This window comes from Amblyomma mixtum, chromosome 3, assembly GCF_055824585.1.
Source record: "Amblyomma mixtum isolate Tamu chromosome 3, ASM5582458v1, whole genome shotgun sequence".
NCBI classification, from domain to species: domain Eukaryota; kingdom Metazoa; phylum Arthropoda; class Arachnida; order Ixodida; family Ixodidae; genus Amblyomma; species Amblyomma mixtum.
The window spans coordinates 426,505,858-426,532,101 of record NC_143014.1 but is presented as its reverse complement, the minus strand read 5'-3'; the positions used below and the strand labels follow the sequence as shown (position 1 = coordinate 426,532,101).

General features: G+C 48.0%; 1 protein-coding gene across 1 annotated transcript in view; it reads left to right on the top strand.

Moving 5' to 3' along the window:
- LOC149357978 (uncharacterized) overlaps nt 1–26,244 on the top strand; it is a 107,500-nt gene that overhangs the window by 32,281 nt on the left and 48,975 nt on the right. Inside the window, exons 2-4 of the mRNA XM_089576696.1 lie at nt 15,384–15,591; nt 15,809–15,915; nt 18,976–19,166. Coding sequence (XP_089432822.1) covers nt 15,384–15,591; nt 15,809–15,915; nt 18,976–19,166 — 506 coding nt within the window. The remainder of the gene's footprint in view (nt 1–15,383; nt 15,592–15,808; nt 15,916–18,975; nt 19,167–26,244) is intronic.

Below are 26,244 nucleotides of genomic sequence, written 5' to 3'. Positions count from 1 at the left end.
CATTTAGAGACATTTAGGTTCATACGCCAGGATTGACACCAACTGTTAATTGCAGAGAGGTAATCACGTAGCACAATTTGATCTTGCGCAGATTCGATGACCTGGTACACGATGCAGTCATCGGCGAAGAACCGGCATTGTACAGAGGAATCCAAAGACAGGTCATTTAAATAGATCAGAAAAAGAAGAGGTCCAAGGACAGAACCTTGTGGTACACCGGATAATGCAGGGGCAGATGAAGAAAGTGAGTTTTCAATGCAGACATACTGTTGTCGATTGGATAAGTAACAATCAAGCCAATTCAAAATTTGTTCACTTTGCAATACACTTTTTAGCTTAAGTAATAACCTTTTGTGACAGACTCGGTCAAACGCCTTTTCGAAGTCGAAGAACCGTATATCAATTTGCCCACCCTGATCCAAAGCTACCATGAGGTCATTAGTAGTGTGTAGTAGTTGCGTAACCGTGGATAGGCCACGTCGAAAACCGTGCTGTCCCTCAGAAAAGAAATTATTATTTTCCAGAAAACTGCTTATATGATTAAAAATAAAGTGCTCCATTACCTTGCTAACGGTGCACAGGAGCGAAACAGTAGATGTACGAACAGTAATGATGATTAGTTAATGATACCCACTAAACGCGCACACTGCGCATGCGCAGTGCCCCATGTGCAATTCTCACGTGGTTTAACAACGGCGCATGTACACTGACGTCAAAAGTTTGCACAATGGTCGTATCACACAGAGCTCTCTCAGGTGCTCTGTGAACGTTGATCGAGGAAGGATGCAGCCCGCGCGCGCTCCAATGTCGCCCGCTACGAAACGCGCTCGCGATGCCGTACGGAAGCGTTCAAGAGTCGCCAAACGATCTTCAACAGTCGCCAAGCAGAGGGCAGCGACAGAGGCGGTTAAAGGCTTTCGCCTCTTCGCAACTTTAGACCGTGAAAGTGCTCCCTGATTTTTATTCACTTCTCGCTACCCCATGTAGACCGTGAATGAGACGGACACGCACAGCTGGTCACACGCAGTAAATTTCCGTTTCGTGTCACGTCGAATTTTGGCTCTTATATACACAAGTTATTGCAATTTATATAAAAAAAAACGATCATAGCTGAAGTTGTGGAACTTCATAAGCCCACCTGCAGCCGAGAAAACCACAAAGTACTTGATACTTTTATTGCATGGTCATACAAGAAAGGAAGGAACCATTCACAAGAACCTTCCTTGACCTTACTTTTTGTAGTCATTCTCTGTAAAATGCAAGGAACATGCCAGAGACCTGTCGCTTGGCACCCACTCTCTTCCTTTCCCTGACAGTCCTTGGCGAGCGATATTTTCAGCCACGCTTCTCGACGCTGTAGTTCAGAGGGAAACTCATGATATCTCACAGTTGGCAGTTTTCTGGAGTTCGTGACGGACAGTGGCACACGGCAGATGCGCGACATCGTGCCCCATACACGTCCCTGACCTCCACACACGCATGCACGAAAATCCCAGAGTGCACGGCAGACACGAGGCAAACATTCATTCACGCGCACGCGAAAAGTCCAAATCCAGCACCGCAGACGCGAGGCAAACGTGCTCACTCATGCGCACAGCAGAAAATCCAAATAAAGCACTGCAGACTAGAGATGTAAAATTTCAAGAAATTTTGAAGGGCATGAAAAAAACCGTTTTTTTTTCAGGGTTCTTTTTCATAAAAAATTGGAAATTTTGCAAAACGTGACAAAAAGAGATTTATTTTCAACAGCACAACGATCAATAATAATGCACCGAAGTTCAGTCGAATATGGAGTTATAGATGTCATATTGTGAAACGAACTTCTTGTTCTATTGCACCGAGAAGATAAATAATGATTTGCACTTGAGGCGAATATGGAGATATAAATACCATATTTGTGGAACGAACTTTTTGTTCTATTGCACCGAGAAAGGGAACATGAAAACTGATCCATAAGTCACTCCATATCGGACTCAGAGTCACTGTCGCTGGATGCGGCACTACGCGCAGCAGCATGGATTGAAGCTGTGTCCACAGCTATGTTCGACTACAAATACACAAGCTTTCGAACGCGTTCCCCTGAAAGAATGTTGCGAATCCTTGTATGGACGTTTCCGAAACGTGACCAGTTTCGTTCGCAGCTGGCGGATGATGGTGGTATCTGCAGCAGTCGGCAAGCCAGACGAGTTAGCGGCTGGTTAGTGCAGAGGCATTGCCACCAGGTAGATGGGGCCACGTGCTTCGCTGAAGACGTCTCTCCTGGACCAAATTCCTGTGGATGTCCTGTACTCTGCTACGCTGGAAATCAACAAGCTAGGCTTGCATTTGGCCAAAACCACTTACGTGCACAGCAGCCTATGTTATTTATGCCGTGTGTTTCGCGCTGTAGAATTTGCAGCCATTTTGTTCTACTTCAGCCGTGATTTCAAGTATTAGTGTGTTTTTAAGTCAAGCCTGGATCTTATATGTGGCCTCGACTTCAACCCGCGTACTCGCAGCACGAACGTTTTAAAAGCACTACCTGGCACCGGCGATGACGTCTGCTCTCCAGTCATTGAACGATGCACGCTGTAATGATTTTCAAAGCAGAAACAAAAACCTAAACTAAAAGCAAGCAATCGTAAAACCTTGAAATTGCATTGTGAAATTTTCGGTGTTTCTTTCCATTTTTCCTCGTCTGAAAAAAACGAAAAAAACCGTTTTTTTCCCAAAATTGCAGTGTTTTTTTCAGGCCTTCACATCTCTACTGCAGACATGAGGAACGTGAATAGTAGTAGTAGTGGTTTTTATTTTGCATTGAATATGGAAGGCAAACGCGGTTTTACACGACGCAAACGCGGTTCTACATGACGCAAACGCGCTCGAACACGACGAAGCAAGGAGCGCTTCGGGAGTCCACTCCCGGGACCTGTCCCCGAACAGTGGCGCCCCCACCGAAAACAGCGGCCGCGACTGTAAACTCCGCCAGGACATGCTCACCCATTGTCGGCGGCGCGACGTGGCTGGCCGCACCTCGCTTTGCGCTTTGTATCTAGCGGCCGTGATAGGCGAAGCGTAAGCGTCATTAATAAGCAGTAATTAGTATTTAGGCATTAAACAGTAATTAACCATTAATTAGTGATTTGTCATCAATTAGCAATTGGTACTCAATTGTATGTGACGCCACCAGTGCCACAGAGGCAGTCAAAGTGGTGCGGAAAACGCTTTCGCCTCTACGCACTTTAGACAGTCAAAGTGCTCCCTGAATTTTTTTGGAGTCATGTTGCGCAGCCATGCCAGTCGGCAGTGATCGGTATCGATCGCGTCTCGTGAGCCCGCCAAGTACCACTGCAGTTTTTGAGTAGCTCACACTAAACATACGCACTCCTTCTCCGAGGCGCTGTACGCTTCTTCAACGGTCGTGAGTTTCCTGCTCACGAACAGCACGGGATGTTCCTCTCCGTTCTCGTCGTGTTAGCTCAGAACCGCCCCCACACCCCGCTCATTCGCGTCGCACTGAATAATGAAGTTGCGGTCGTAGGGTGGAGCCTTCAGTACGGGGAGGCTAGTCAGCGCTCTCTTTAACGCGAGAAAATCTCGTTCCTCCTGTTGTTCCAGTTCACCTTAACCGGCTCTGTCTTCCCAAAGCTGTCCGTGAGCGGAGTCGCCACCTCCGAACAGCCTGGTATACAGTGCTGATAATAGCCTACCAACCGCAGAAAGGCGAGTATATGTCTTAGTGGATGGCCTAGGATAATCGCGTATGGCAGTGACCCTGGTGTCCAGCGGCCGGCGGTAGCCCCTTCCGAAAACGTGACCAAGGTACTCAACCTCGGCCTTCCCAATCTGGCACTTTTCTGCACGGACCGCCAACCCCGCCTCTTGTCGTCGGGTCAAAATATCATGCAATTGACTCAAGTGAGCCTTCCAGCTGTCAGAAAACACTGCAATATCGTCCAGGTACGGAAGCGCGTGTGCCTCCGCCCCTGCCAACACTCTATCCATCAACCGCGAAAAGCAAAACGGCGTGTTCTTGAGCCCGAAGATCATTACGAGTGGTCGAAAAGTGCCGAGGGGTGAGATAAAGGCCGCGTAGCGACTTGCCCTTTAGGTCAGGGGAACCTGCCAGTAGCCGCGGGTTAGGTCGAGAGTCGAGACGTACTGAGCTCTAGTGATAGTTTCCACCCGCGCTTTCAAATTAAGAATAGGGTAAAGTTGGTCTCGTGCGACCGCTTTTCACTTCCCGTAATCAATGTAGGGCCGAGGCTCCTCTCCAGGTACTTCTACCAGCACGATAGGGGACGTGTATTCGCTTTCCGCTGGCACAATGACACCGAGATCAAGCATGCGACAAATCTCGCCACTGAGGATCTCTCTCTGTCTGGGCGAGGCGCGATACGGTCGGGAGCGAATAGGCCCTTCGCTAGTCATTTGGATATCGTGCTCCATTAGGAGTTTCTTTCCCGGACTATCTGCGAAAGTGTCCTCAAGTTCTAAAAGTAGCCACTGTAGGTCCTCCTTTTGTGGTTCGGTGAGAACTGCATCTCTAAGTATTCTCTTAAGAACGCTATTGAAGGAGGGGGAGCCATTGCCAGGAAATACAAAATCTGCCTGTACCTCGTCAGGGGCATGTAATGAAAGCTGGCCGATCGCTACGCGTTCTCGATAGGGCTTCATGAGATTGCAGTGGTAAATTTTTACCTCTTTCCGTCTACCCGGAATTTTAACACGTAGTTGGTTTCCGACATTTTCTCCACAACCTCCCACTGCACGTCCAGCTTGTTTGCTTTCGACGCGGCCAGCAGCATTACTTTTTCCCCTGCAGAAAACGAACGCTGCCGCGCGTTGCGGTCGTAGTAGAGTTTTGCTTTCTGCTGGGCCGACTTCATGTCAGCCTCAACTAGCTCTTTGCACGACTGAAGCCGTCCCAGTAGCTGAAGTACATACTCGAGGACGGTGGAATCCTCTCTTCTGCCCTCGCCAGATTCGCGAAGCATGCGAAGGGGCGACCTTAGCGACTGGCCGCATGCCAGCTCAGCTGGCATGCGGTGGCTTCATGCGGTACTAAGCTAAGAGCAAACATGGTGGCTGGCAAACACGCTTCCCAGTCTCATCGGTGCTTGTAGCACAAGGCCCTGAGGACTTTTTTTCAGCACAGAATGCCACGCCTCGACGCTGTTACTTTCAGGGTGTCTGATAGAGCTGTGAATAATGCGAATCCCGCATTTCTCTAGAAAGGTGCGCTTGTGAACACGCTGCCTTGGTCGCTGTGCAACTCGGCGGGGAAACCGATCCTAGAAAACACCTCCCACAGCCCGTCGACAATTCCCATAGTCGAGCTCCTTCAGGGGAATTGCCTCCGAAAATTTTGTTGCTGGGCAGTTGATTGTTAGGATGTAGCGATAGCCTTATGCAGTTGCAAGTAGTGGACCTACAACATCCACGACAGGGCGCCGGAGCGGTTCGCTGGTCAATGGCACAAGTTTGAGAGGTGCGTTATTTTTATCTTGTGATTTTTCCACCCTTTGACACGCGTCACACGTCTTCACGAATTTCTCAGCATTTTTAAAACGCCCTGGCCAATAAAATTCTCTCAAAAGCCGGGCCTTTGTTTTTTGATGCCGAGATGGCCGGACCAGCCGCTTTCATGGCAAAGCTTTAGGAGGCTAGACCGGTATTTTTTGTGGCATCACTAGCTGATCCTCATGCACGCCTTTGGCGTCTTTGTACTGCCTATGTAGTACTCCCGCCCGCCGCTTCAGAACGACGTTTTTTTCGCCAACCTTTCATCGACATGATCACTCAAATCTTGGAGAGTCGCGTCGTTTGCCTGTTCAGCTGCGATGGTCTCCCGGTCTACTTCAATCAGCTCGGGAAAGCCATCTAATAAGGGGGCTCAAGAGAAATTTCTAATTCGTCCTTGTCCTCATTAGGTGACACGGCAGGCAGTTCATCCGCGAGAGTCATGGTCTCTGCATCTACCGCGGCATTTCCTTCGACGATTCCCTGCTGCTCAGCTCCCTCAGGGATCAACTGGGCCGCGATATCGCGGGATGTGTAACGCGTTAGCGCGTGCACAGAGTGGTCGCCGTAACTCAAGGGCCTCTTCTTTAGCTCCTCCTCCGACGGTTTGAAAAAAAAAGGTAGGGGCACTGCTCCGGCAAGGTCGCTGACACCGCCGCTTCGGTATGCACACCCCAAACGGGCTATCAATGGTGACGCGCGCGACAGGCAGAGAGACAATGTCCTCCTGCGCCACCTGCTTAATCCACGCGCACTCGTCAGTGAAATCTTGCGGTGAAGCGAGCGCAGGGTGCATTACATCCATTGTGGCGGCGGAATCGCGCAGAACGCGACACCGTCGCCCATTCACTATCATTTCGCGTAAGTACGGCTCTAGTAGGCGCCTATTTTCCTCCTCAAGGGTAGTCAGCGAAAAAAACAGCCTATACCTTCGACAGGCACTGGCGATATTGCCACGTATCATTGCAGTGTTTGTTCGTTCACGCTCAAGGCAGCAGGAAAGGGTCGTTATCACTTTTGTTCGTGGCGCGAGAAGCGACCAGAGTAATCTTGATTGTTCGCAGCCTTGAAAGGCTGCATCTAGGTTTTTCCAGATTACCGTAGATGATCTTGACCTGTTATCTGGAAGTTTCCTTGCCGGCTTTAAATTGAGCGATGCCGCGAGCGGCGGACATTCGTAGTTCGACGATCGACGAGCACGCTTGTTGCTTACGCCGCCACCGAGTGAGTCAGGTCTTTTGCGGGCGCAAGTCAGCCCAAATAAAGAGCTTCGTTTGCAAGTATTTCTGGTGTCTTCCTGACCGCTGGACTGCCGTCACTACAACGTGACATCTATAAAGGTTCAATATAGTGGTTGCTTATATTCCGCGCTCTTCCCTATCGCCTCAGTGATGGTGCAAATATGACTCATTCTCTAGTAGCCTTTCAGCGCCTGCGCACGCGCCTCTTTGAACAAGCATGCATGGACGCTCTGTCAATGAGCGAGGCTGAGTTCTTGCGCAAATGGTCGACATACTTTATCGTCCTGCGCGGCGGTCGAGTATCGGCATTTTTACTGCATTACTGACGTGCTCAGTGCTGCGTCACTGCGCATGTGCTTGACTGATCAGAGAATTAAGTTAATCTGTTTTGTTTTGTATTTTCTATTTTAAAACAGAAAAAATAAACTTCTCTTTCTACGCCGCCGCCGCTTACACGTGGTTGGCCCTACAGCCGAGCAGCCGCCGGCATTTTTCGTTAATGTGCGTCGCACACTGACGTCGTTGACTGCCAGCGTGCCCGATCTGGATGTTGATGAAACCCCGCCCTCCAGAATGTGTGAAGCACTAACGGTCGCTGCGCTGACCCGCGAACAACTCCAGAAAACGAGACGGGAACGCTGGCGCCAACTGACCTCAGCTACGCTTCCTGCAGATGTCAGGGACTTCGGCTGGCTGCGAGACTGGCGGGTCCTGCCCACAAGAGACCGCCTTGCGGCGTGGGGCGTGGCGCCCTCCGCCCGATGCCCGCAGTGCGGTCTGCTTGAAACTTTGCAGCACGCAATGTTTGAGTGTGTAGTTGCGCGCACCTTTTGGACATTAGTGTCACGCATGTTTTTAACCCGCCTGGAAGCGCGCACTAGTTCTCCCGAAGTGTTTCAAAATATGCTCTTGTGTGTCGGCATGTTCGTTTTGTGGCGGCAGCGTGGAGTGGCATCCTTAAATGGGCGTCCGCAAAGAACAATGTTCCCAATGTTGCAGCGCCTGCGCACGCGCCTCTTTGAACAAGCATGCATGGACGCTCTGTCAATGAGCGAGGCTGAGTTCTTGCGCAAATGGTCGACGTACTTTATCGTCCTGCGCGGCGGTCGAGTATCGGCATTTTTACTGCATTACTGACGTGCTCAGTGCTGCGTCACTGCGCATGTGCTTGACTGATCAGAGAATTAAGTTCATCTGTTTTGTTTTGTATTTTCTATGTTAAAACAGAAAAAATAAACTTCTCTTTCTACGCCGCCGCCGAGTGATTCAGTTATTTTGCGGGCGCAAGTCAGCCCAAATAAAGAGCTTCGTTTCCAAGACTGGTTGGTGTCTTCCTGACCGGTGGACTGCCGTCACTACAACGTGACATCTGGTGGAGGTGCTGGGTAGCCTTCCAGGTACCGGACAACCCCTGCAAGTCGTGACGCCAGCCGTTTGAGTTATTCGCCGGAAGACCTGACTCCAGTCTACCACGCAGCCTCTGGAACCTCCAGCCATGACTTACGCCGCAGCAGTGCGCCGTCCTGTACCTCGACGACGGGATCCAAGCCCCTATCGCCCTTAGCCAGCTGCGCTGGAGCGCCGCCCTCTCGCCTCAACACGCCCGTCCTACGAGCGTCGTACACGGCCGAGAAAATGCGTCGAGTGGAGAACACCCGACCAGCGCCGCCCACAATGCTTCCACTGCGGAGAAGCCGGTCACATTCTCCGGTACTGCCCATACTGGAGAATGGGCATCCGAGGGTTCCCTTACGACGCCCCACGACCCCGACCCGGCCAGCGACCAGCCGAAATCGAGGATTTTTTGCGTCGGGAAGGATACTCATCGCCGAGCCGCCTATCGCGTTCTCCGTCGCCATCGTCACCGCGCTAAGTATCTCCTAGCCGAGGCTACGGAGTGCGTGGACGCTTCCCCAGCCCCCGAAGGTTAAACTGAATAAAGCAGCCTCTGGAGGTGAGGTTGCTTCTGAGCGCAAGAACTAAGATCCTCCATCGACGAAAGCAGAAGACCATGCCCCCTACGACGACGACGAGCCCTACGACGACGACGAACCCTACGACAACGACGAACCCTACGACAACGACGACACCTATGATAAGCCGACCCCTACGATAAGACGACCCCTACGATAAGACGACCCCTACGATAAGACGACCCCTACGACAAGACGACCCCTACGACAAGACGACCCCTACGACAAGACGACCCCTACGACAAGACGACCCCTACGACAAGACGACCCCTACGACAAGACGACCCCTACGACAAGACGACCCCTGCGACGACGACGACTACTACGACGACACATACGACGACCCTACGACGACAAAAACTACAACACCGACAACGACGACGACACGGCCAGATTTGAAGCTTTTACCGCTGCCCTTACACCTTATTAGGAACGCTAAAGGACTTTAAGTTCTCGAAGCATTCTCCGTGTTTAATTTCATTTTAAAGCATCGAGACGATGCTTCTTTGGAAGGGGGGTAATGCCACGTATCATTGCAGTGTTTGTTCGTTCACGCTCAAGGCAGCAGGAAAGGGTCGTTATCACTTTTGTTCGTGGCGCGAGAAGCGACCAGACTAATCTCGATTGTTGGCAGCCTTGAAAGGCTGCATCTAGGTTTTTCCAGATTACCGTAGATGATCTTGACCTGTTATCTGGAAGTTTCCTTGCCGGCTTTAAATTGAGCGATGCCGCGAGCGGCGGATATTCGTAGTTCGACGATCGACGAGCACGCTTGTTGCTTACGCCGCCGCCGAGTGATTCAGTTATTTTGCGGGCGCAAGTCAGCCCAAATAAAGAGCTTCGTTTCCAAGACTGGTTGGTGTCTTCCTGACCGCTGGACTGCCGTCACTACAACGTGACAATATGTCCGAGCTGGTTACAGCGGAAACAGACTGCTGGTTTCCTCGTCTCGAAGGCTTTAGCATGTTCCTTCTCTTTTTTTGCTTTGCCTGCGTGATTTCTACCAACGGAGCCTTTTTCGCGGTACCCCTCATTTGCCCCCTTCTCTACCCTCGGTGGGGCTGCTCTATTCTCGTTCCTCAATGGGCGCCTCGCAAACTCCCTGTAGAGCTTTGTTGCTGCCCGTAAGTTTTCTTTTCCTGTTTCGCGCCTGACCTGGAACTCTTCCGCGAGCTCAGCGGCGCCCTCTAAGCTTTCCTTTTCGGGCCTGTCTTTCACCGAGAGCCACGTTTCCCCATTTAGACAGTTGTAAAATTGTTCTAGACAGATATGTTCTACAACTTTGTCACGGTCATCACTAACCTCCGCAGCGTTGAGCCATTCTTTCAGATTTGCCTTAAGATAGTAGGCAAAATCTGGGAATGACTCAAAGGGCCGCTTCCATATCCTTCTGAACCGTCGACGGAAAGCGTCAGCCGACAGCCGGTACTTTTTCATCAAGGCGGCCTTCACTTTATCGTAGTCATCCGCCTCCGCCTTTGCTAGCCGAGCAAGCACGTCGGCAGCCTCACATGGCAGAACCGTCAAGAGGTGTTGGGGCCAAGTTGCGCGAAGAAAGTTATGGATTTCGTATGCGCGCTAAAAGTTCAAAATGAACAACCCGATATAATCGCCCATGTTGAAAGTTCTTTCATTTTGGGCGGCTTCGATGGCTGACTACTCACAACAGAGGCCGTGCCCGCTTTCGCTGCTTCTGTCGGAGCTTCAGCTAACTTCACCCTCAGTCGCTTCCTTTCTAGCTCTACTTCATCTTTCCACTTTTGTTCCTCCAGCACCTCGTTTCTTTTTCATTCCTCGAATTCCATTTTTATTTTTCGTTCGTCCAATTCCTCTTTTCTTTTTGTTCCTCTAACCCCTGTTTTTTTTTATTTCCTCCCATTGCTCCACTATCTCCTCGTCCTAAAAACCGAGGTCCTCTATTGCCCTAACAACCTGCTGTTTCTTCATTGTTTTCCCATAATCAATCCCTAATTCTCCACATAAGGAGATCAGTTCCACCTTATGCTGTTTTCGCCAGTCCATGACTGCCCTTAAGTGCTCGCTAGTAATCTGATCGCTAGTCTCTAAAGGATGTTGGTTCAAAGGAAGGCTCAAATCCGAAAAGGCCATCCAACGCACACTACCAGGAAGAGCAGCACAAATACTAAGCCTGGCAGTACTCAAGGAGAGAAGGTGATGCACTCACCAACACCGGAGCCAGGACACCACGCAGATGATCCCACTGCTGACAACCAGTTGCTGCGACTCGGCTAGCATGGCCGGACCGGTGATGGGACGAGGATGATCGGAGAATGGGTTACGAGGATCTCAAGGAAAACTTTATACAACTATTTACATTATGTACATGTACAGCAACTGGGAAAGCTTCTCAGTCGAAGAGTCTCCATGAGAGAAATCCGCTTGATATGAGGGACCCCTTGACGTTTGTTAAGATCGGAGAGTACAGGCCTGGGAAGAATTAGTACCAGACGTGAGTCATCGTCAGGCAAAGATGCGGCGAGGGTTGAAGACGGCGGCAGCAGTGGAGGAAGCAGCGGCGACGGCGGCGCCTTCAAGTGGCCGAGTCTGCCCTCGGGTCGCCGGACAGAGTGATGCGGCGAAAGGTCAAGCTGCTGCTGTTAATTAAAAAACGGATGTGTGCTCGACAGAGGTATCGTGCTTTGGACATCCGGCAGGAGAGTATGAGGACGTTCATTGACCTGCTGGGAGACTGCGGGAAAATACTTTCCCACGGAGGCAACGCACAGAAGACTTGCCGCAGTGGACGAAGTGACACATCCGTGTCTGATGACTCTGTCTCCGCCCTTTACACCGCCCCCTACCGTGGGTGGTACCACCAGTGTCCACAACTGCCTAGCTGATTGTTCATCGTTCTCCGAACTTTATTCCCCAGTCAGGGATCTGGGGAATACGAAGCCAATTTGACCGTATGTTCTTTTGTGACCTGAACACTCCCATCTCGACTGTAAATATGTATAAATAAACCTCCTGCACAGTTTCCTCCATAACGGAGTTCGACACCGTCCTTCGGAGCTGGGCACTTACGGGGCTAAACGAGTCAGTCTACTCAACGGCCCCTCCGTCTCCAACACCCTCCTTTGCGCGGGTGTTTATAAGGGTTTTCTTCCCTAAAATATCTAGATGGAGGCTGTGTTTGCCGAGGAAGGCGTGTCCAAGTTCACTGGGGCAGGTCATCACGCACTCTCTTCAGGGGACCCGCCCCAATCACGTGTTGAACTTGAGGAGGAGGGTGCCATCTTCGTCGGGAAGACAGGAATCTCCACGAGTGACATTCCCACGGTGTGCAGCAGGTCGCACGTGTTTCTCATCAATGCGCATGCAAGCTATGCGGAAGAGTACGCGGGGCCAGCTTCCCCTTTGGAGACGAATTCCGATGTCAAAACATGATGGCCGGACCCCGCAGCGCTTCCTGGTACTCCTTGGCACCCCGTGGGACAGTCCGCTGCAGTCGTGCAGGGCTTAGTCTACCTGTGTCCTGTCGAAGTGGCCAGAAGGTGCGAGAGAGGGAACCCTTTTTTTTCTGAGACAAAGGGCATCCGGTCTGCGGCCGTCGCGAGGTTGTCGGCTTTGTTGACAGTTCTCGGTTGTAGCTTGCTCCGGCCCGCGTGCCCAGAAGTACGATGATAACAATGGCGCGAGTGTTCAGAGCACCGCATTTATGCGCCGTGAGACTGAACCGCCCGCAGAGTTCCGCGTGCCTGTAGCGACGCTGGGAATGATACCATGGGTTGAGCCTATGGTTCCTCGTTTGAGTAGCCTCGTCAAATATATGGGGAGCAGCACGACATGACACATACCGTTGAACAGATGATCTTCATGGAGAATGCAAACTGAACAGCAACCGATCTTGTAAATCACGAACATCATTAGAGTACTTAGCACCCGTCCCACTAGTAAGTGTGGAATGCGCGCGAAATTTCACGAAAAAATAATAACTCATACGGAAAAGAAACAGTCGTAAAAAATTAGAACAATTACTAAAGAAATAGCCTTGCGGCATAAAACAGGTCTGTGTAGATGTGTCGGCGTGGAATAAAACGCAAACGCAAGTGTTGAAATGGGAGCCGCAAAACATAAGATTTTACTTGAGGTAGATTGCAGCGCTGTCGTCCTTCTCCATTTGAATTCCACATTGATGGTCTCGCAACCGCTGCGTGGAAGTGTTAATATGCTTTGCGTCTTAACTCCTCCAGCGCACTAATATTTTTGTTTTCTTCTTTTTGCGGTAACTTTAACTCGTTCGCATTTTGGGATGGCGCTCATGGCACAGGCAGCAGCAATATAAAAGGCAACACGGGAGTGTGTGAGCTCCGCGCGTCGCGAAAGGCTGCCGCCGAGAGTCGGCGAAAATGGCCGGCGCCCGGCCATACGCGGAAAGAGCGGTAACCTGTGCTTCCTGCGCATGCGTCTTTGTCGCCGATTCTCTCCGGGTGTCTGCAGCAGCGCTTCGCGAAGCGCGGAGGCCGCACATTCTCGTGTTGCCTTTCGCTTCCTGCACATTTACACGGTCTTGTTGGTACACTTTATTGGCGATATATTTCTCAGGTTACTTCTGGAAAAAAAATACTTGGAATCTTCGATATGAATATTATACTAGCCGCCGCGGTGGCTCAGCAGTTATGGTGCTCGGCTGCTGACCCAAAAGACGCGGGTTCAATCCCAGCCGCGACGGCTAGAATTTCTTTGGAGGAGAAATTCTAGAGGCCCGTGTACTGTGCGATGTCAGTGCACGTTAAAGAACCCCAGGTGGACGAAATTTCCGGAGCCCTCCACTACGGTGTCTCTCATAGCCTTAGTCGCTCTGGGATTGGTGACTTCCTAAATGAGAAGTGGCGATGCAGCAGCTGCAAGTCTGCACTGGTAGCTGACAGAAACACTTTTTATGCCGAGCCCATCTTGCTACCAGATAAAGAAGTGGAACAAACTTCAAAATCGCAAAAAAACTAAGAGCCCGTAAACTCCTAAGCGGTTCGTAGCAATGTACACAGTGGAGACGCAACTGCAACGCATGTGTGACGCCTCGACTTACTTTCAGCAGGGGCTCAGGCGTTGTCTCAGGTTTCATGCGGCGCTTTTCGGGATATGTTGAATTCGATGACATTGCTGTGCCCGGCGGAGAGCTAGCAGGACAGCTTGTCGTTCAACTGTTCAGATTACCTAATGTTTGCCCATATTGGCCAGCCTACTAATGTGGCGGGAACAGATTCACCTCGAAACACCGCCATCCCGATGGTTGACAACAGCCACGCAGCCGAAGTAGTCCCTCACTGTTCGCAGAAGAGCAGCGCTACCCTAGCAGCGCTGCTACCACCGCCGTTTTCGTCGGCTTGCCGCGTGCCGTGGTGCGGGAAGACCAATGAGGGGCGTGAGACTTAGTCACGTGGGAATTGGCAGTGTCGCCACCTCCTGGCTCCTAAGGAAGTTATATTCCAGAGGTGGCAACGCTGTGCGCGCTCCTACAGATGGACGGTCTTCGGCTGGTTTGGAATGGAGAAAGCGTTGCGCGGCGGTGCTTTCTCACGTACTCCTCGCCACCAGTAGGCTGTCCCTTGCGCGGCGGCGTTGTGCCGCCAGCAGTGCCCAACGCGCCAGCCCATTCAGACGTGTTGGCAGGTTTTTACTCAGAAACTATACCTTACAAGTACCGTTATATGGACGTTTGCAAGCAAATGATGCAGAGCGAGGGATAACACTTTATTGGCTGCTTTTGTGTCAGCTGCTAAGTTGACAGCGGTCTAGCAGCGCGAGGACCAGTTCGGCTTACAGCTGGTCCTAGGCGAGCCAAGCACTCATTGAAATAGGGAATGGGTAAAGGTAATGTGGTGATTGCATGGCTGATGGGTATTCTGCGACAATATACAGGTTGTTTCACATAAGATTTTACACAGTTCTTAAAAATAGGCGTTTTGAATTAGAAGGCAGCTTTTTGCGGCATGGCACTGTCAGCGGTGTAGTACACCAGAATGCCGCAACGTCGTGCTAACTAGCAGGGTGGTTAACAAGTATTGAATAGTTACCCTTTTAACTATTAATGTTAGCCTCTTTCATTTCTGAGGGCTGTGTAGCCGATCATGACAAATATCGCTATCAGTTTTTAGAATTACGAAAAAACAGTTAGCCTCGGCGCTGTGGCCGAACAAAATTTTGATAGTAAAAATTTTACCACCACTGACCACTGAAAAATTTAATAATTGAGAGTATGGCTCACGATACACTCGTCCTTGTACACAAATACGCCACCTGATTTTCATCCTTTATCACCCACTCCTGAAGGCAAATGAACCTAGAACTTTTGTGTGGTAGTTTCCTCTCTGGTAGGCGAAGAACTCGGCATGAGAGAGTACGTAAGTCGCTTCTCATCACGTTTCATTCCAGCTCGATACGTGTGCACGACACTTTGTCCATTGCAAACGGGTCAGCTCAGTCGTCGCAGTAAACACCCGAGTCGTCATCTGAGCCAGTGAAAATGTTCTTAAGGTAGGCCTAACCGACGAGGCCTAGAAGTGGGATCTCAGAGTCCAGAGAAGGGATCTGGAAAAGCCTCACTTAGCCGCGGAGGAACCGAAAACTGTGGTAATTTCCTCTACTTGAATGTGTCGTGCTGGTGCCTCTCTACCTTGATTTGCCGGCATATGCCCTCTCGCAGGTTGATGCCAAGTCTGGCTCGCGGTACACCTTCGGCGAACTGCTGGATGCATGCCGCCGGGTTGCGGCTGGGCTTCGGAGACTCGGCCTGCGCCCGGGAGATGTGGTCGCGTTCCAGGCCGCCAGCAGCAGCGAGCTCCTAGTCGCCATATGCGGCACTTTCTTCGCTGGTGGCACAGCCGCACTCATCAAGACCAATCTCACCGAAGGTTAGTGGTAGCCATACAGTGCCACTTTATTACAGTGACTTCTTAGCCACCGTAGCTAAATGTCTGCTTTAAGAATGTAGCTTTTTATCCTCGCATAATTTTGTGTTTCCCTCGTGTAAAAATAGATCTAGACTTGCAAGAACGAGCCCATTCAATCACCTTAATACTATTGTGCCGGTTTTGCAACGTTCGTTTTTTGTTTGTTTTTTTTCTCCAGGAGAGTCTCGTTACCAGTTTGGAGATGTCCAACCAAAGTTTGTTTTTTGCGTTGGAGACGACATCAAAAAAACTGAGCAGGCTTGCAGAGAAGTTTCGTCAGTTGAGGTGACCATTTTTGTTCGATTATAAAACCAATATAATTCCTTCTTTTTCTGTAGCAATGCGCCTGTTTACATTTTGCATTACATTTTGAGGTAACGGATCAAAATGGAGCTGCAAATTCGCAGCAGACTACCAAAGTAATCTGCTCACGTTCAGCGCACTAAAGGGAAGGAGTGGGCTTTGATGTGATACATGTAGTACGACTCTCACTGTGGAGTCCAGGCACCCCTTCATATTCACTCTTTCCGGCATCATATGTGTTGCGGCGCTTGTTCAGGCAAACAAGCGTCTTTCCCAACTTCGTCCACGATTACTTCCGCCCTTCTAGAGGAACTATAATGGTAGCGTGATTTCCACGAAGGCAGCCCAAATAGAGGCCCAGGAGGCGAATCTGATCCTTCCGATTATTTCGGCCGCAGGGCTTGAGCATACATCTTCAGTGGAGGATTACCAATCCGCTTTGTGCGCAGAGCACGCTAAAAAAAAGTTTTGCACTATGTCGGGAGATGCTTTAAGTTAAGCGATAGCCGGGCTGCACCTGTACGGCGTGCAGGATTTCTGCGTCTTGGTCTGACATTTCTTGTACACAGCGCGCACCTGCAATGCATGCCTGATGCTGACGCTCTAGCTATCGAGCACGACGCTTCGCGGGAGAGCCGTGTGTCCCGTCTCGTGCTCGTGCGTCTGACTTACGGTGACGAAAGAATTGAAGTAGGCGTCGCTCGACGCTGCACTCCCCCCTGCCGCTCAGAGAACGTCGTCATGATGATACGACCTTCACCTCCCCTAAAGCTGCGGAGCCTCGCTTTCCGCACCAAGCTCCCATCGTGCCCTCCTTCACCCTCTGTTTCTCGACATATGAGCGAGAGTGCCGGCGCTGCAGATTCCACAGTTTTATTTATTTATTTATTTATTTATTTATTTATTTATTTATTTATTTATTTATTCAGAATACCCTAAGGGCCCAGCAGGGAATTACATATGGGCATTACATAGAGCATTACATTCTCCCAGACTACACCTTCAGCCTCACCTGGGAACAAAGCTTCGCGTGATAGGCGGCTTAAGGTGCCCCTTAAACGCCTCTCGTCAAATATGAAGATGTTCGCTTGACGCACATTTGGAACATGCAATTCAATGCAACCGTTCAGCTTATATGCCAGATTTGAAATCAGAGCTGAAGGCTTATTTTAAGGACTATATAAGTGTAAAGTACCACCTAAGTTCCTGAACGGGGCCGCATGCGCATGTAGCCACTGTTGATCTCTCTTTAAGTGCGCCATACCGTGCTTACACAATGTAAGCTAAGAAATACGCCGCCCGATAGTGAAGTGCGGGGAAAAAAACAGACTTTTCAGCCCTGCTTGCAGTTGCATGCAGCTATATTTGTGTGCTTGTGCAGTCAGAATTGACGCCATTTTAAATTACAAAGTTACATACTGTAGCCGGAAGTCGCTAAGAAAGCTACAAACTATTATTTCTGAAGCAAGCACCGCGTCATTCTACTCTCATTGCAAAAGCCACTTGCAGATGTCTCCCTTATATGTCCTGTTCTACAATATGCCAATATAGCTTGATTCCCATGCATTAAATAGGATCTGGCCATGTTAGAAAGCATGCAGCGCAATGTATATTTAAAACAAAGAGACGCCGGCCCGTAAAATGAAAAAAATTGTAATTGACGTTTTGGTGCCCAGAACGGGGGCCTTGTTCACAATGGAATCACACCAAGAGGGTTCGTCTTTAAAAGCTATAGTAATCGCCGTAAGGATCGCGCGTATATCGGGTTAAGATTGCCCTCGTTACGATTAAGCGTGTGAGCCGTCGTCTGTATCACCAGGAACTCGAGATGAAGCCGTGATGTTGTCAGTTTCTCTTTTTCGATGATTCTTGCCTTTTCCCAATCTATTTTGTGATTTTTCGTCACCGCGTGCTCTGCCAAGGCGTTATTGCGGGCATCTTCTTTCTGCACATCACGAGCATGTTGCTGTAAGCGCTTCTTGTAACTTCCAGTTTCGCCGATGTAAACACCGTTGCAATCTGCGCAAGGGATGGCGTAGACAACTCCTGGGAACTTCTCTTTTGGGAACTTCTCTTTTGGCGCCCGTTCTGGGCGCCGAAACGTCAATTACAATTTTTTTCATTTTACTGGTCGGCGTCTCTTTGTTTTGAAATGTATCCCCCCGGCCAGACGGGATTCCGTCACACTCTCGACTTCAATGTATATTTAACAGATACCACCGCACTGATCCCCCAACTGGACTACTGTATTACGCGTGGCTCTCTGGGCTGTCTAATCGAGCAAAGGTGCATCTTCTAAAGTTTTTATTCCTACTGCTATGAAATGCCCTCAATATTCATCCCTCCTTTATCAGAGTAAACCGTTCAGGTCACGCCCGTCATAAACACACTGTCACACTTCAGGAATTATCTTGGCACAACATCTTCTTTTATTTCTTCTTTCCACTCGCGAACGAGTTTGGTCCAGAAACCACACAACAAAGCTCACCTAAAAGCTTTACCCATTCCTTGGAGAATCCGTATTTCAACCTAACGCACCGTAAATCTGCCTTCTGATATGTATCTCACTGTACTTCTTTATTTAGTTTATTGTATCACGTGGGCACCAACCTTCTTGTGTATTTACGTTGGAGCTCAGGGTATTGCATCGCTTCTGTATTCTTTGTATCCACCCTTGGCTTCGACTTGCGGTGATTTCTCTCTGATATTCCTGTCAGCCGCTCTTTCAATTTAAGCAATGTGCTATTTTCTTTTTGTACCCATCCCTGATACAATCCCTCTAGAGATTGACAGTATCGTACAATAAAATTTGAAAAGAAAAATCAAAACAACATGCACACACGGGATTCACTTGAGTTGGAGGCGTAGCACACATTCGAAATAGGCTTCTGACGCACAATGAGAATACTCATTCAAGATGAAACACCAATTATATGTCTTGTTCACACAGATGAACTACAGAAACGTTGAGAGAGAACATAGGCATTGTTTGCTTCAATGCCCCTAACATTCAATCGGTGTGCACGTCTTTTACCTGCCCAGATTATCATCGCTATCACCGGAGCTTCCGTAGGAGCACCCAGCCTGTCGCATCTCAAGCAGTCTCCTCTTGACGACTGTGAGTCTCGTGCGCATGTGTGCCCAGACTCGGTGCTGGCGATAATATACTCAAGTGGCACCACGGGATTGCCTAAAGGCGTGCAGCTCACGCATCGCAATGTCATCGCACAAGTGTTAATTTATGGGTAAGCAGAACAACATTGAACAGGCACCTTTATGAGGGGGTGACCCAGTTTCAGGCAATTCATTGCAGCTGGTCTTGACATTTACTGGACAAGCTCACAGCACGGCTCTCAGGCTGTTAAAGAATGATTCGTGCCACACTTTGCTGCCACAATGCTGCTACATCCTGGCGACGCCATGTGGCTCGTTATGCATCCCCGGAGTTTTAGATCTCTTTAAAGGGGCCGCGGAACACATTTTCAGTGCATTGTTTTCCCGGTTGATTATATAGAATGAGGTAAAGTGATGCGATTAGCTTTGGTCGTGCAGCGTATATTCCGGATTTTAATATTTTATTTAGCTCGCAAAAACAAATTCATGGCGCTGATGGTCTCACCACACAGTGGCGGTTTTCAGCAGTGGATGTGACATTATCGAGCGCGAGCTTGATGATTGAACAAACAGTAAATATACTGCAAACTGTTGTTAGTAAATGATTGGTTTATTGGTTTATTGGGGTTTAACGTCCCAAAGCAACTCAGGCTATGAGAGACGCCGTAGTGAAGGCCTCCGGAAATTTTGACCACCTGGGGTTGTTTAACGTGCACTGACATCGCACAGTACATGGGCCTCTAGAATTTCGCCTTCATCGAAATTCGGCCCCGCGGCCGGGATCGAACCCGCGTCGTCCGGGTCAGTAGCCGAGTGCCGTAACCACTGAGCTACCGCAGCGGGTCGTGTTTATAAATGAATGTACAGTACGTTTTGTCATGTTTTGTGCTTTGTATTACATCAAAAAAACTAACACGTTTGCCTTATGTAAAAGCACTTCAAAGGAAGCAAAACAAAAAAAAAAACACCAGCATAGGCTCTGGCTATTGTTCTGCATCGCTGTACTTTCAACCTCTCTGTACACATCTATCAAATAGGAAACAGCACTGTATCTGAGAACGGGTTGGCGGAATCGACCTGATCGAGCCATTGCATTCTACAAGCGTTCGTTGCGGTCCCAAGGAATGGCACTAAGAAAAAGACATTCGTTTCACATTTACCAGTGCGCATTGACAGCTTGAGGAGGATCACCGGGCGTGGCCACCAGATGGCACCACGTTCCCGTCATCAGCGCGCAGGGGCAGGGCAGGGTACGCGGGGGCAGTAGCGGCACGCGCTATGCTAAAAGGTACCTCGCGCTCGAGCTTGAATAAGTTAGGCAAGACCATTGATCAATGTTCCCATCTGCGCCATCAACGTGATGATGAAGCATCGCTGGACCAGCTGGGCGTCCACATGGTTGTAACCATGGAAACGATGCTGCCAGCCTTGGCAAGAATGAGTTACAGCGATTAGGCAACCATGGAAACTTCCGGGACGTGCTCAGATAGGCTGTTTTGATTGGACCTCTCCCAGTGTCGTCATTGGGAGAGCGAAATGGGAATGGGAAGCCCCGCCAAAATCGAGCTGAGGGCAGCATTTTGTTCGCTTGTATTTTGAAATTTCTTAATTTAATAACTCCCGTTCCTGTGCACCAATTCCTGTAATTCTTTTTGAGTCAGCATCTGCGTGACATAAAGAATTTACCTGATATATAACCGGCATCCCAAGCAGTGTTTCGCTGCTCCTTTAAGGTGACAGAAACTGTGGTCCTCCCCCTACGGAATGGTAAGGATGCGGATGCTTCAAGAGCCCCGCTATACGGTTTAGAAACTGACCGCCGGGCTCTATACTTTTCAATACAGTGTATATAAGTGAAAGCAGAACAAGGAAACGCTTGTTTTCTTGATTAGCTTTTTTGTATCAGAAATGTCGAGCTAAACTTTAAAACTAACACCATTTCTGTATCAGAGGATTTTTCGCCAGCAACCCGTGACGCGCGCCAGCAACTTACTAATTTCGCTAAAAGCCTGCCTCAGTCACCAAAGTTACAGCTTCGTCACAACAAACTCTACGTTAACAATAAGTGCTACATGTACGACAGCGTGACAAACAACGTCGAACTGATAAAGGAATTTCCCACCGAAGTACCCGAAGAGGACACACCGTGGTCGACTTCATCAAATGCCCAAAGCACCGAAAACGCCCTTTAGCATCATGACAGGGGACGTGGGCAGTCGTCGCCTTCGCCACGCACATCTGTTTTTTTCGCTAACGTAAGAAGTATCATAAACAAACGTGATGCATTTCATTCCGTAGCTTACACGTGTAACGCAGGTATTATTGCACTTACTGAAACATGGCTTCATTCTAACATTCGTAACACCGAAACTTTCCACAACTCATCCCGATACACTTTTTATCGCTGCGACCGCACGTCACGTCAGGGTGGGGCGTATTACTTGCCATTAGTAAAACACTCCGGTCTTACGCTATTAACATCACAACAGATCTCGAGATTGTCTGGGCATGCGTGGAACTTGGACACTCAAAAATTGTTTTCGGGGTATGCTACCGTCCTCCCAGTCACTCTGCTAACTTCCTCGATGATTTGCACGATGCCATAAATGCTGTTGGACACGACACCCCCTGGCGCCTGTTTTCTTACTTGGCGACTTCAATCTTCCTAATATATCTTGGTCTTTTGATACCCCAGTTCAGAACCCTTCTTCTAACTTAAGCACCGATTTCTTAAACCTGTGTTCCACTTTTTCCTTTTCCCAACTAGTCTATCAACCGACAAGAATTACTAATACCATTGCAAACGCGCTGGACTTAATACTTACTACCGATCCCGATATGGCCACAGAAATCACTTACTTACCAGGTCTCAGCGACCATCTATCGTTCTCATTTGACATTTGCATCGTTACTCCCCCAGCTGAGAAGATTTCTAAACAGATCCGCGACTATAAAAAAGCTGATTTTCAGGCCATTAACAGGGAACTCGCCGACTTTCTTGATTATTATTGCAACGGGTTTGATGACCGCTCTGTCGATACTAACTGGAATCTATTCGTTACCAAGGTTAAAGAACTAACACATACGTACATACCATTACGGACAATCTGTTCCCACTCGAGAGCCCCGTGGTACAACTCCTATAATAAACGATTATCCAATCGAAAAAAACGTTTTTACCGAGTTGCGAAAAGGTCTGGTAGTAACGCAAAATGGAGACGTACCGCGAAGCTAACGACATTTACGTAACTGCCTTAAAAGCACAAAAAAATAATTTTCTTCACAACACACTTCCTAGAATTCTTTCCACTGATCCTAAAAAGCTCTGGCGCATTGTCAACCCCAGCCACAGCGATACCATTAACTTATTAGACGAGAATGGCCTTGCCATCCTAGATGCAGAATGCCCAGCGGTATTGAACTCCACATTCTGCAATAACTTTGTTCATTGTACTAACACCATTTTTCCACAAGCGCAGACTTATAACTACATAACTATGGATCCAATTTGCATCGAAGCTTGTGATATTGAGAAGATTATTGAATCTCTTAAACCATGCTCCAGTCCAGGTACTGACTTAATCAACGCGAAATTTCTGAAAGGTTCTCAAACTTACTGTTCATTGCTACTTTGTAAGATATTTCAACAGCCCCTCGACACCGGTGCTCTGCCTGCTGACTGGACGGTCGGGAAGGTGGTCCCAATCCATAAATCAGGTAACAAGAATTCACCCCTTAACTACCGTCCCATATCTTTGACAAGTATTCCATGTAAAGCATTGGAGCGCATATTATACACAGGTATCGCGAACTTCCTGGAGTCAAATTCATTTTTTACAGACATGCAGCACGGTTTTCGTAAGCGACTGTCTTGCGAAACTCAGTTAGCATCATTTACGCATAAACTCAATCTCATCCTTGATCGCCGCTCAATAGCTGACTGCGTCTTCCTCGACTTCGCAAAAGCCTTCGAAAAGGTATGCCACAAATTACTACTTTTTAAGCTAAGCAAACTAAACCCTGATCCGAGGCTTTTTTCCTGGCTCGAATATTTCCTTTGCAACCGCACTCAGTTCGTAACTGCTAACAATGCCACCTCTCCATCAACCCCCGTCCATTCTGGAGTGCCACAGGGATCCGTCTTAAGCCCTCTTTTATTTCTTATTTATATTAATGACCTACCTTCTTGCGTAACCACGAACATACACTTATTCGCTGATGACTGCGTAATTTTTCGCGATAATATTAACGACACTAACGACGTGTGCGCTCTACAGAATGATCTATTTGCTATATCTGCATGGTGCAACTTATGGTTAATGCAACTTAATTCTTCTAAATGCAAAGTTTTACGTGTCTCCCGCACATCATCTACTACAGGTGCATATTTCTAAATAATACCATACTGGAGGCCGTCACGTCATATCGCTACCTCGGAGTTCATATATCTTCCTCTCTAAATTGGTCGCTCCATATTAACGTCATAATTAACAACGCTAACAGCATGCTAGGCTACCTACGCCGGAATTTCTCCAATTCCCCAACCTCCCTAAAACTCATGTTATATAAAACCCCTGTCCGTAGTAAACTAGAATACGCATCTGCAATTTGGGACCCCAGCTACGCAAATTCAATTAATGCACTCGAGCTTGTACAAAATAACGCCACCCGTTTCATCCTACTGAACTTCAATCGTACTGCAAGTGTCACCTCCATGAAAAATACGCTCAACCTCCCACCCTTAGCCTCCCGTCGAAAATTTTCAAGATTGTGTTTATTTCATAAAATTTTTTACCACTGTCCCAATCTACGCGATGAATTGATATGTCCTCCGTCTTTCATCTCTCCACGGCTAGATCAGGTTCACAAGGTCGGTATAACGTCGCACGAAACAAAAGCTTGTTCTTAGTCGTTCATTCCCCGTACATCAGCAGATTGGAATCACCTTCCCGGATTGACAGCCTGCATTCAAGACATCCTGCGCTTCCGTAACAATTTAGCTAACATTGTATACTAAGACTCGCAGCAAATGCACTTATCATTCTCCATTTCCTTTGTTTCCTTTAGTTTCCTTTGTTTGTTCTCTTACCTTGTACTTACATATTTTGCTTACTTCTTTTATTGAATTGTATAACCAGGAACATGACGCTTGTATGTTGAATTTTTGTTTTTGTTCTCTTTCTATAATTTGTAACCACTTCCCTCTGAAATGCCTTTGGCCCTGAGGGTATCAATAATAAATAAATAAATAAATACTGCTCTCACTCATGCTACTCATCGCTGATCACAGCTTGTAAGCACAATCTCCATACATTCTATCTCTCTACGAATTGGCATCTTTGTGGAAGCCACAAAATGAATAAGAAATTCGAGGTGTTAATTCGAACCTACTTTCTTAAGTTACAGCGCTGATTTATTCAACAGCGTTATCGCTGTCGTACAATGGGTTATCATGGCCTAAAATGTCTTTTGAGACTATAACTCGCATACTGCTCTTGCGTGCCTACGGATTTTAGAATTCATGATTCGATTTGTTGATCCCAGCTCTGGCTTCCAAAGTGCGGCTAGCTTTTGGAAGGCGGTGTACTGAGGATTATTTCAATTGATCTTTGCTAGAGCCGCAACCACCGTGGCAAAATGTACAGGCGTGGCCATAAGTAAACGGAGCGTGCTATTGCGTTCGAAGTGCAATCACGCTTCCTCCATTGCTAATGAAGAAGCGTTGTTTGTCTACAAAAAAGCCCACCAACCTCCTCTACCAGCAAGCGCGTACCACTGCTGGAAATTTCAATTAGGTGACACGCAAAAAATATTCGAAGACAGTTGCGTGCTCCGTTTACTTTTTTCCGCGCCTGTACAAGCTCTTCTGCCTGGTCAGACCAATGCTCTGGAAGAGAGCTTCCGCCTGGCTCACAGTACAAGTTCAGGCATTGGCTCAGCCTGGGTTATAGCGTCCAAAGGAATGGATTGGTCGTACCAAAACTTCATCACGCACAGCATAACAGAGGCAATGACATGACAAAGCACAAAGTAGCAACTATTTGTATCACGGGGTAGTGGATCAAAATAAACAGGCACTACTTCACCGGTAATCCTGAACGGAGCTTTTCCTTTGTTAATGCGCAATACTAATACTCCAAAATAAAACAAACAGCACATTTGGTCGTTATGTATTGCTAGCTATTCCCATTTATGTTGTTCATAGCAGAGTATAGCATAGATACTTGTTAACATTGCAGCTGGGCTGTCAATATTATCTTTTTAGCAGCTTGCTCTGCCATAAGGGCGTCCTGAATATACAGTCTGCGAATCCTGCTATATCTTCGACTTAACGCACCTTCACCCTGTAATCATCTGGCCAACCCGATAAGCACTCCTGGTACCGAGACAATGTGATCAAAATCACGATCCGGAATTTATTAGTCATTTTGAAAATTAATACAAGATTGAAACGCTAAAACAGGTCCTATAGTCGGGAATTGTAAGGGGACCTCATGTAGATCATAATCGTAAAATGAGTAAAACAAAGAGGAGAATGCAAACAGTCAAAGGTCCCATGCATGTGATCAAAGTTAACGTAAAAATTAGCACAGCCAGCTTAAACTTCAATAAGTATTGGGTAGCACGAAAGTAACATGAAAATAACGATATCATAAATATCCCTACATTAGAAAGTAACATGCTGTTGGATACTGAGAACGATAGCAGAGTAAATAGTAGGATCGTTAACTAGTGCTGTCTAGGTACTCTTTTGTTCCTGTTTAAAATGATTTAAGTTTGATGAACTTTCAATGCCAAAGGAAAACAGAACCATCTGCTTGCCGTAGTTAGTGCAAACTTTTAAAAGAGTAACTTTTTGTTAGAAACAGAACAGTAATGATAGAATTGTAAGGCTGTGTAAAATGATTGTGACACATAATAACTGTTGAATAGCATGAAGACAAAATAGGCAGATAAAATTCAGTGAGCTATGTAACTGTTAAGATATTACTGGCACGCAGAAGAGATGTGGCGTTATCAATGGATGGTCTGGATGTAATAATCCTTAGGGCTTTATTGCGGATTATCTGAACTGATGTAACGTGAGAGCAGTATTTCGCCAACATGTTAGGCAGTGAGTGAAGTGACTGTGAATAAAGGTATAATACAATGCCATCAATGTGTTGAGGCTAACACATGGACATGCTTTGGTAAGAA